Source organism: Lissotriton helveticus, chromosome 4_1, assembly GCF_964261635.1.
Source record: "Lissotriton helveticus chromosome 4_1, aLisHel1.1, whole genome shotgun sequence".
NCBI classification, from domain to species: domain Eukaryota; kingdom Metazoa; phylum Chordata; class Amphibia; order Caudata; family Salamandridae; genus Lissotriton; species Lissotriton helveticus.
In genome coordinates, this window is record NC_136063.1 from 2,051,145,407 (window position 1) to 2,051,157,926 (window position 12,520).

Below are 12,520 nucleotides of genomic sequence, written 5' to 3' on the forward strand. Positions count from 1 at the left end.
TGATTATGCCCAGCGTATCATGCCGCTTTATGCCTTGGTACAACCTACTTGCACCAAATCTTGCTGGCTGCCTGAACATTCTCCAATTTTGCATTCTTTGCAGTCTGATCTTCTTGAATCTAAATACTTACTGACTCGTGACAACCACACCAACCTGGTCATAAGAATTGTGCCTGGGGCTGTGGGTTTCACATACCTGACTTTTAATGAGAGTAACACAGTCCCTATTGCTTACAAGTCACACTCGTACACTTCGGCTGAAATGCAGTTTTCCACTGTGTAAAAAGTTTTGACTGCAGTGCAGATCACGATTCTGAAAGAACGGGCACTGTCGCAGGGGAAATAAATGTTAGTTGTTACACCGTATCCTGCCTTGGAGGCAGTGACGAAAGCCAGTGTACCAAATTCCAAAGCTTTTCACCCGCGGTGGATACAATGGGCCACGTCCTTGACATCTCTGGTTGCCACATTCATCTTTGATTCCTCTTTGCAAACTCAGGAGTTCTTGCAGTATGATTTTGTTCATCCGGCTCCTCTAACCATGCGCCCGCTGGAGGATTTTCATTGTATCATTTACACAGACTGATCAGCGCAGCCGGCTACGGTTTTTAAAACATGCTTATTCGTCGGCCTGCGCTATAGTGGTTGTTACTATGGTGAATGGAGAATTCAAGTCCGATATCGTGCATACACAGACATTAGGAGACTGTACCACCCAATTGGCAGAGCTATGTGCTCTGGTGCTTGCACTGGAGTATGCTGACCCTTGTGTGACTACTCTTATTGTGAGTGACTCTTACTACTGTGTTCAGTCTTACAATGACAATTTATTCTTTTGGACTCAGAATGACTATTGTGAGTCCAAAGGTAGCACGATTAAACACAAAATGCTATGGGTTCGAGTGGCCGAGCTTAAAGAACGGCTGCCACTCATGTTTGTAATTCATACTCTTAGTCACCAACGCGTGGGGGTACACACTGTTGGTAACTGTCTTGCTGATGAAGCAGCGAAGACCGCAGTTGCGACATATTTTAGTAGCATCAGTTACACGTTCCAAAAGTAAGATTGATGATGACATCATGGCAGCTATTGCCGCAACAGAGAAGGGAGGTAATTACACTAGAGGTTTACCTTCTAAATACTTTTATCTTTTAAGTCCTGATAAAGTTCCCTATGTGAGAATTAATGAAGTTGGCAACAGGTTGATTCCCAACGCGGACCGCAGGCAAGCTTTGATAACAGCAGCTCACGAGGGCATGGCCTCAGCTCACGCCGGCGTGTCAGCTACTGCATCTCTTCTACAACAGCCTTACTGGTGGAGCGGATTGTACAAACAGACATGTGATTATGTCCTTCATTGTGACATACGCTAGCAGATTAAACCTTCAACTGCGGCGTGTCTGCCCCAGACACAGTTGTACATATTTAGTAAACTGCTTGGGTGTGTTTATTTAGATCACTGCGGTCCATTCTCCTCTGATACTGTGTATAAGTACATCCTAGTTGCGGTTGATTCGTGCACACGCTTTGTTTGGGTGTGGCCACAAAGGAGTACTGATGCCCGTACTGTCATCAGGGATTTGCATGTCATTGTGGGAATTTTTGCATGTGGTACCTTTCATTTGGGCCAGGGTTCAGCGTTCGCCTCTAAGGCGTACGAGGATGCCATGCGTTCATTGGGGGTCCAAGTCAAATTTTCAACTCCATACAGGCCTGAGGGCAATAGTGTTGTGGAGCGAATGAACCGCGACTTAAAGCAATCATTGACAGCTAAGGTTTTAGGTGCAGGTCGGAACTGGCTAGCCCATTTCTATAGCGTACAGCGTGCAGTTAATCTCCCTAGAAGGTCTATGGGTGGGCGGACCCCATACAAAATGTTCTTTGGCATCAAAATGTTTGTTCTGGACCTTGAGTGTCTAGACATGGCGGCGTCTGCCGCATCCTTTGACGTAGATGAACATTGTACTGTGTTACAGGACCTACAAAAGACCAGAGACAGTCTTGCAAAGGAACATTTGCCCTCTACATCTGATGCTGCTCTTCAGATTCCGGTAGTTGGCTGGCTACCCCGAGTTGGTGATCTGGTCCATGAGAAGGTGGAGAACAAGGAGTTCTGCCCCTCATATCGTGCACCAGTTCCTGTGCTTGGCGTGCAGGGTACAAGACCAGTCATTTACCTCCACTTGCTGGTCGCAAGGAAAGCAGGTACTTCTCCATTGACAATGTCAAATGACAGCGAGTGGCTGATTCTTTTAGTATGACTCCAGGGGTCTCTTTTACAGCGATGCTAAGAAATTCTGATTTGGCTCCGGCGAGTTCCACCAGGCCTGACATTACCACCGAGATGCCTGTAGTTATTGATCCTTTATTGGATACACCGGCTGGTGATCCCCTTAATGAGACTGAGTATGCCTACCCTACAGACTTGTCGATGCCTGATTTACAAACACCTGCAGTTAACCAGTCACGCTTTTCATTTAACATTGCCTCTGTTACATCAAAGTCCCCGTCAAAAATTTCCATTTTTGCTTTTTGGTTAAAGAAACATTTTTTGATACCCCCATCACTTACATTTGGCTGGTGCTTTTTTCTATTTTTTTTATTCATGTCGATTGGATTTGTGGTGTATTTTTTCTGTTTTGTAAATGGACACTATGTTAAAGAAAGAACTTCAATTAGACTAATTGATGGAACTTTGGCACCCCACTCCTCATCTCACATCATGAAGAGGGACCAGACTTTTGTTAACATTACAGCTTGGCCTGTTTTAGATGGGATAGTTTGGGATGCTGTGAAATTTCAGATACACGGCCCCACAGAGGTTATTAATGTTCCTAATGTAATACGCGTTTCAATGGGGGATGTGGTTAGACAAAGAATACGCTCTGATCATTGGAATGTCCAGGCCATAGAGGCTCTGTTTTCTGATTTGAAATATTATGCTGCTTTTGATGCTGAAGATCTGTGTTCAGACTCAGCAAATTATGCTGACTTGTTTTGCTACCAACATTATGGCAACCATTTTCTGCACAAAGCAAACACATTTAGAAATGTGGTTAATTATACACAATGGGAACATTGTCCAGCTCCCGTTGAGGGCAGCTCAAAAACGCTTTTGAAAAAGTTTACATATTTTACTAATTTGAATCAATCTAAGGCGGACACATTTTATTTTAAGAGAACTGGCTAGTCCTCTTCCAAAGTTAGACTTACCCACACTAAATTACTATATTCTAAGTCCTTTCTTGACCAATTAGCAGTTGGGGGCTATGAACTGTGGAAAGATACTATTGATCTTAAATCTGTTTGGGTTCTAAAGGCTGGCAGGTACAAGGCACTGAGGCTTTGTATAGTGCATGTCTCATCCCAAACCATATGTTGTTTTTAAATTCGAAAATTTTACAAACAACCTCCTTTGGATTGGCTACGTCTGAAAAATGAAATGCTCCCTCTCTTCTTGATTTAGGAGAATACCCTACATCAGTGTTTCCCAAACTTTTGACTCCTGAGGAATCACTACTGGAAGCCGGGGACCCCCAAGCAATTTGTACAATTTAAATTTCTTTTTAAAAACGCCTTTTGAAGCAGAGGCAATTTCAAGAAGGAACCTATACACATGTGCCTTTCAACGTTTATTGCTTTTATTGTATTGCCTTTATTTTCATTGTTGTGTCTGTGATTGCTGTTGTCTGTCTTCCCCCGATGCCTGTACGTGGTCGGTGCCCCTTTTTCTTCCCTCTGTTCCCCTCGCTGTCCCCGTCCTCTCTCTGCCCGGTCTTTCCTTCTGTACCCTAACATTTTGTGTGATTCGTCCACCTGTCCAAAATGACCCGAGGAACCCGGAAAAATGCTAAACCTGCCCAATCAGTAAATCACCTGACTGGGCCGATAGACCAATTTATATCACGTACCAACGATGTCATCGACCAGAGCATTTCCATCTTGGAACGCAGAGTATCTTTAGATCTCGCAAATGCCAAGCGTTCTTCCATGGGCCATTTGGCTACTGCGGTCTCTCCTAACCAGCAAGGCCCTATTCTACCTATCTTGACTATTCCAACTACCACCGCAGCAGATATCCACACACCTCCTTGTACAGTGGACCTCTCTGCTACTCAATCCATATCTGACTCTCTTTCTTCGGAGGATCTAGAGACTACTCCTAATTTGGAGCTTTGCCAAACTCTGGAAACATCACTAGATAACCACCTTCGTGGGATCAGAGAGGGTGCAGTTCCAAAAAGGGGAAATGGTAAACAACATTGTATCTCTAATAGATCTGAAGTCCAACATGAGACCGGGGGGGATCAGTTTTCTCTGCTTGTTCAACCAAGCACTATTACAACAATTGTTACTAATCCCATAATAACTAATACCGATACTGAGAACATGACTGCAAATCCCCCTAGGACCTCCCAGCACGAAAATCTTTGTTTAGTTTGTAACGCCACCCCTTTTCTATTATCCACCTTTAGGGAACTCCTCATCGAGCAATTAAAACCTGTGCAAACGAGCTTGAGGAACCTAGAAAAACAGTTGGCATTATTATCCCCTAAAACACTCACCCAGCCCACCACAGAGCAGACAAATCAGGGAACAGGGAAACCGAAACTTCCAGTAAAAATTTCACAAGTATACCAACCAGGCCCCGCTAGTAAGATGACAGCAATGTCCAACCCATCCAACATTTCACCGAAACACCCAGCCCTCTCAGCATCCCATTTGACCAACTCCCTCGCAGGCGTGCCTCCGGCTGGACCAAGTATTGTCCAGACCCCGGTTGCACAAGGTTCGGGGAAAAAATTTAATCAACCGGTTGACAAAAAACAGGTATCCCTACATCCCAAAACATTGGAAATTAAACCCTCAGAGATACCAAAAAGGGGAATGCGCTCAAGGCGTCCAGTGCATCTTCCACCTGAGGCATCCCCTTATACGGTTATTCTCACCGGAGTTCCCGAACTCACTGAAGGCACAAATTAATCTTTTTGGTCCCTCAAAAATAAAGTTTTACAGTGGCTAAGTTTAAATAGACCACTACAGAGGCACCATACCAGCAGAATAACTACAGTACGTAGAGTAACTTGGATAGGGGAAGAACACAAATCAATTCAGGGCGATTGCATCATAGTGAACTGTGTTGACCCTAACACAGTTAACCACATTTGCTCATGGCCATCCTTGGAAAAAAAGGGGGTATCGATGCCTACCGCCTTTCCTTTTTTTACCCTCGAGAGAACATCCAAAACTATTTTCCAATGGGAAACTGGCAACAACCCCCTGAAGAACACTGGAACCAGGTGGCCTACACTAAAAGAAATAGTAATAGAGACTGGCAGACACAGGACTGGCACTTCCAGCCCTGGCTTCCTAGAAAATCCCAGTTCCATAGGGAGGGGTGGCAGGGCTTTCCAACCAGAAATCGTTACGATTGTCTGGATATGGTAGATTGACCGTTAGCCAATATAGTACATAAGATCCAGGCCTCATCGATTCCTGTTGTCCCTACCAGCCCTGAACAAAAATTAAGCCTGACTAAACACCAACCGCCTATACTATCAAAAGTGCTCATTCCAATTACTAGTGAGGATCGACGTTCGGTTGACTCTTCTTACATTGATATAAGTAAAATGTCATGTGTTCCCACGGAAGCCCCCATTGGAGCAAATACCACAAACCACTGTCAGACCCAAAATACTGACAAAAATACACCAGGTGTAATCTCAGCAGAGTATCTGAGCATTCCAATTGTGTATTGGAATGTTGCAGGCATGCGAGCCAAGATGGCGCTCCAACCATGGCTGGACACAGTTTCCATTCATCAGATAGTCTGCCTTCAGGAAACCTGGTCAATAGTCCCACAACATCTACTAGGTTCCAAAACGTTCCATAATCCAGCTATCCAAGGAGTCATGGGTAGACCAAAGGGTGGTTTGGCGGTATACGTTGCTAATACTCTGCCCCCCCTAACTATATGTATGCTCAAAGAAGATCCAAGTTACCAAATACTACAAATAAATTTTAACAAAAACAGTACCTTTATTTTGATTAACTACTATAATAATTCCGAAGTAAAGGACTGTATAAAATTGTTAGATGAAGTTACCACTTTTTTAGAATCCTTACAAAATGATTTACGTTCAACCACCGTATATACAATCTGGGGCGGTGATTTTAATACTGCATTATGCACAAACCACAATAATGGGAATTGTGGCCTGTTGGATGACCACGGCTGCCCATTGCCACATTTTGTACATTCCATCTGTGGGACCAAACTAAATGAGTGCCTTTTTTCCCTAGAACTTGAGTTCGCAAACAACCTAGTAGAACCCCCCATAGATTTTTCCCCAACGTTCCATGGTAGAGGGGCCTCAACCATAATAGATTATATTTTGACCTCACAGACCCTGAAGGGCCAATTGACCAACTTCTATACAGGGACAGATGTGAGCAGCGATCATTACCCGATTAGTGTAATACTTTCCCCAAAAAATGTTAAGATCCATTCTACCTTTACCAGCCAACTAACGCAAAGTTCCTTAACCATAAACAAGGTGAACGGCTATTCAGTTAAATGGGCCAAGGTCGACCCACTTAAAATCACGGAACGGGTCCTTGACAGAGCCGGTCCCTGGGTTCTTGATTGTTTATCTGCGGATGCCTCGCCCAAAACAACTGTGACAAGTTTCCAGAAAGTTCTAAAGGTTATCGGGGAGGAGTTTACCCGTAAATCCAGGAATAAAAAATCCACTCTGAAAGATGGTTCAACGCAAACTGTCGCAAGGCTCTTTCAAATCTAAAGGCCGCCCTTCATAGTCCTCTGAGGGACACTTCGGAAATTTCCAAACTACGGAAACTCTACAATATAAAGTATTCCACAGTAGGAACTGGAGTGACAGGAAAATGGAGAGATACAAAGGGTGGAAAAGTACCCATCAGCCCACTCAATAGTGGAACTTCGTCATTTGGGATTTTATGTTTGAAAAGATTGGTGTCCAAAAAGCACTTCCTCAAGTAGATATTGAGGCTAGCCCAGGACCCAATGGTTGAACCTTCAACCAGAATAAATGACAGAGTATGAGGCCGATAGGGCTTAGTTGCAGTGCACAAAGAAATTATATAAGAATCAGTGAAAAGAAAAGGAAAATGATCCAAGTGGTTTAAAAATGCCTATCCTGATGTCAACAAGAAAACTTTATTGAGTGTGCCCATCAGGATGGTATGGTTAAAAAACAGAGTGATAATAGCAAGAAGGATGGTTTGCTAATTACCATAGATGTTCTCTGGTCAACATGTTTCAGCCTTCAAAGGCTTTTGTCAGGACCTATGTATCACTACTGCAACACTTACTGTATATACTGTGACAAACAAACTACAGGTATTCTCATGGGTGGTATATCCCCTCCTGTCAAAGAAAAAAGAGAAAATAAAGAGAAAGAGAGAACACAAAACATACAACAACCAGTTATATTCATTGTCATAACAGTCGTATGTATCTACTTTGATTTATATAATGTGTTCTTTTAAACAACTTACCCAAATTTTTGGGATCAGGAACCTCACCTCACCTGGCGACAGCTCAGGCTAAAGGAGGCCACGCACTAGAAGAAATTTATTTACAAAAGTGTATTTTAGTTCATCTTTCAAAGTTGTTCTATTCCAGATTTAACATACATAGGTGACTGTGGTAGCCAAAAGCAAGAGATGAGCTTGTTTTTCAAAGAATTCATCATTTAAAGACCAATGAGATCGGTTTAAGTCCCGGCTCTCAGAACGGTCCGCATCATGCGGACGGGTCGTTTCCGCAGGAAATGATATGTGACTCCACATTAGCGATTAAGGCCTGCCGTTTGACAACACAGATTGGTCAACTTAAACAACCTATCAGTATGCAGAGGAGACGTGTGTCTCTCTCTGGTCTGCTAGTTTTCTTTTAAAATCCGCTGCCTGCACTAAGACACTATCTCCCCCTCGGCTCAGCGATAGCCAGAGGTAACGACGGAGAGGTAGGTGTCTTTGTGACTGCGGGCTCTACTCTTACTTAGTCCTTTTCCTTTCCTCTCTGGAGGGGACGGATGGTTTACGCAAACAATGAGCGCATCACACTTAGTGATGACAACGCTTTACCGCGCTAGTTACTAAGTTAGGAAAAGCTGAAGAGCGCATCACACTTTGTGATGACAACGCTTTACCGCGCTGGTTACTTAGTCACGAAAAGCCGAGTCTATGAGACTCTCTCTACTATACTAGAGGTACACAGAGACAGTTTGCTGTGGCTTACTATTGGTATTATTGTTGCCAGTACGAGATGGACTATTTATATGTTTCCATGAGTGAAATGCAAAAGAAAACAAACCTAACAATTTTTGATTGTTACCTGACTGGTAATAGAGGTCTTTAAATGATGAATTCTTTGAAAAACAAGCTCATCTCTTGCTTTTGGCTACCACAGTCACCTATGTATGTTAAATCTGGAATAGAACAACTTTGAAAGATGAACTAAAATACACTTTTGTAAATACATTTCTTCTAGTGCGTGGCCTCCTTTAGCCTGAGCTGTCGCCAGGTGAGGTGAGGTTCCTGATCCCAAAAATTTGGGTAAGTTGTTTAAAAGAACACATTATATAAATCAAAGTAGATACATACGACTGTTATGACAATGAATATAACTGGTTGTTGTATGTTTTGTGTTCTCTCTTTCTCTTTATTTTCTCTTTTTTCTTTGACAGGAGGGGATATACCACCCATGAGAATACCTGTAGTTTGTTTGTCACAGTATATACAGTAAGTGTTGCAGTAGTGATACATAGGTCCTGACGAAAGCCTTTGAAGGCTGAAACATGTTGACCAGAGAACATCTATGGTAATTAGCAAACCATCCTTCTTGCTATTATCACTCTGTTTTTTAACCATACCATCCTGATGGGCACACTCAATAAAGTTTTCTTGTTGACATCAGGATAGGCATTTTTAAACCACTTGGATCATTTTCCTTTTCTTTTCACTGATTCTTATATAATTTCTTTGTGCACTGCAACTAAGCCCTATCGGCCTCATACTCTGTCATTTATTCTGGTTGAAGGTTCAACCACTGGGTCCTGGGCTAGCCTCAATATCTACTTGAGGAAGTGCTTTTTGGACACCAATCTTTTCAAACATAAAATCCCAAATGACGAAGTTCCACTATTGAGTGGGCTGATGGGTACTTTTCCACCCTTTGTATCTCTCCATTTTCCTGTCACTCCAGTTCCTACTGTGGAATACTTTGTAGGTTCCTTGGTATTTCTGGATCGTACAAAAGACCTGTGGCATCTTCCGTGTGTTCAGTATGTTCAGTTGGGGGACAAGATGCTGGTAGGTCTATAAAATATCTCCCCTTGGGCCCTTCTCCACTCTGTTGTTTTGTGTAATTTTGTGCAGCTACGGCTGCGGGCCCCATTTTCTTCTATATTTCTTCTTCTCTATCCATTGAGGCAACACAATACACCGATTTTGCCTTGGAGTTTATCTTTTTCCAGTGATACTATGGCAGACTTTGGTGGCCTGGGCTACGACGATGAGATTTTATCATCTATTTTAAGTGAGAACCCTAGCATGCTAGACCAACTACCGACCACGACTCCGACAGTAGTAGGAGATTGGGAAACAGTACTCAATCTTAAGAAAAGTCTTTCTAGAACATCAGTGCATGGACAGATCATGGCAGAGTATTTACATGGTAAATGTGCACCCACAGGACTGATAGTCACGAACGCACCAAGGCTTTTTCTGACTGATAAAGCCTTTATCAAAGATTGGTCACTGATAGCGTGGCGTTGCACAAGAGATTGGCTCATTCTTATTATCACAACGGCCAAGAGAATAGCAGATGCCATCCTAGTTGAAATACAAGTCCTAGAGGGGCAGATAAAGACTACTCTTACCACCCAAAAATTTGAGAAACAACAGGAAGACTCGAATAAGGCCAACAAAGAATACAGGGATCCAATTTTCTTTGCCAAGATAGAAAAATTCAAGAAAGATCTAGAGAAGTTCTCCCATGAGAAAATATACCCATACACAAGTGATAATTACAACCCCAATGACACAAATAAGCAGAAACAAACAACTGGTTCCTCCTATGCTACTTCTTCAGATTCGGAATCATCTGACACTGAAAAGGGTAACACCAGTCAATGGAGAGGTAAAGGCCGACAGGCTCGAGCTAATCGCAGATACAATGGGCGAGGGAGTATGTACCAACCAGGACCATGGTGGCCACCAGCCCCATGGGGCTACCCCCAATTCCCCCCTCCAATGTCACATTATCCAATGCAGCCTCAATACTTTGACAGCCAGTCTTTTTTAGGACAGGGCCGGGGCTGGAATCGTGGCAGGCGGAGAGGTCAAGGCCAAGTCCAATGGGCAGACGAACCAGACAACCCAATGTCTCGCAACAAATAAGGTCAGATGCAACGGCTACGGAAACAGAAGAAGACCTTGTGGTGAACCTTAGCGCTCGGACACTGACCATCCTTGAACACAAACTGCTTAACAAAGGGCTCGGGTTTGTACCCACCAACAATGGAGACTCCTTCCAGATTCGAGGTGAGATTGAGAGATTTTTCAGAACAGTGAGGCTGCATCACCTCTTCAAAGAAAAAGGCTCTGAAGATTCCAACGTTGATAAGAACACAGGCTTGAGGGTGAAGTCCACTTTCATGCCCCTACTCCAACAGATACCATCTAGAGTAGGTGCTTTTGAAGCAGCGGTACTGCATGATTTGAAATCACTTGATTTTTCGAAAGAAGGAAATTACCAAAACCTGTCTAAGCTGGAAAGGAGTGCACTTATAACTTTGTCAAAAGACACTAACATTGTGATAAAGCCAGCTGACAAGGGGGGCGCCATAGTGGTCCAAGATACAACTTCATATAGGACTGAGTGCCTTAGACAATTAGGGAATACGCTCTTTTATGCTCCATTGGATGAAAATCCTACAATGAGACTGACAAATGTGATCAAACATCTAGTGGAAGAAGCAAGTAGTGAAGGCTGGATCACAGCGCAGGAGGCCATTTTCCTAGTCACTAAATTTCCCACTACTCCGTCTTTTTACACTTTGCCCAAAATACACAAACCTACGAGACCACCGCTAGGTCGTCCAATCATTTCGGGCATAGGGTCTCTACTGGAACCCCTGTCCTCCTTTGTGGACGTGTTCCTCAGTCCATTAGTGAAAAAGATGCCATCGTACTTGCAGGATACGAAAGATGTACTTCGCCTACTACCAGAGGTACAGTTTGATGCAGACACCGACATCCTGGCTACCCTAGATGTCGAATCTTTGTATACTTGTATATCTCAATTGGATACCCTTGAAACAGTACGGGAACTTTTGGAGGAGTCAGCACCTGACACAATAACACCGATCCACTTTATAATGGAATTGGCTAAGATAGCAATGACCGAAAAAAAATTTGCTTTCGAAGATAACCTGTACCTACAGACATCAGGTACCTCAATGGGCAGCAAATTTGCGCCCAGTTTGGCCAATGTATATGTCCACCAGTTTGAAACTCAATGTGTCCTCAATACCAACAATCCACACCTTCAAGAAGTGAAGGTGTGGAAAAGATACATTGATGATATTCTGCTGATATGGCGTGGAGATGAGCAATCTCTACTATCTTTCAAGGACTGGTTGAACGATCAGAATCCATATCTTAGGTTTACCCTTGATTACAGTAAAACGACACTCCCGTTTCTGGACCTTCGAATCTTTCCTGAGGATGGACATCTAGCCAGTTCTTTATACCGGAAACCCATGGCACGAAATTCGCTGCTGAGATTCGATAGCCATCACCCTCGGTCTCTCCGAGAGAACCTTCCGTTCGGCCAGTTCCTGAGGGTCCGCAGGAACTGCTCAGACAAGATGGATTTTCAGTCTGAAGCACAAGACCTATCAAAGAAACTGCTCACACGGAGATATCCAGGTACTCTGATTAAAAAGTCCAAAAAACGGGCGGAAAACAATCATCGAGAGGCCCTCCTAGCACCCCCAGTCAATAAACCACCTTTGGAAAGACTGGCATGTGTGACCACCTTCAATTCTTCATCCTCCAAGATCCAGAAAATAATACGACAGAGATGGCGTATTCTGAACAGTACCGGAGAAAACATCCCTTTGCCTCTCTTTGCGTTCAAGAGAGGGAGCAACCTCAAAGATGAACTGGTCCACACAAGACCACGACTTACTCCCGAGGTACCACCTGCTACTCTGTGGAATCTTCCTCCAATCCAGGGGCACCATCCCTGTGGAAACTGCTCAGTCTGCCCTCAGACGAAGAAAACTCTCAGTGTCGACATTGGCACTAATAAACCATGGGTATTGAAACGTCATACCAATTGTAACAGCGAGAGAGTTATCTATTTAATCACCTGCCCGTGCAATCTGAGATACGTAGGGATGACTACGAGGAAGATCAAGCTGCGTATACAGGAACACAAGAGTACGATCAGGCGCAATAAACAAG

General features: G+C 43.5%; 1 protein-coding gene across 2 annotated transcripts in view; it reads right to left on the minus strand.

Annotated features, from left to right (window-relative positions):
• Positions 1-12,520, minus strand: part of LOC144829521 (C1GALT1-specific chaperone 1-like) — a 134,483-nt gene that overhangs the window by 54,583 nt on the left and 67,380 nt on the right. Inside the window, exons 1-2 of one of the 2 annotated variants that reach the window (XM_078688739.1) lie at positions 7,541-7,600; positions 7,276-7,409 (exon numbers count right to left, since the gene is read on the minus strand). The exons of the other annotated variant lie outside the window; for it this stretch is intronic. Of the exons in view, the coding sequence (XP_078544865.1) occupies positions 7,276-7,278 (3 nt within the window). The 5' untranslated portion in view covers positions 7,279-7,409; positions 7,541-7,600. Of the gene's footprint in view, positions 1-7,275; positions 7,410-7,540; positions 7,601-12,520 lie in introns of those variants that run through there. 2 annotated transcript variants of the gene reach the window in all.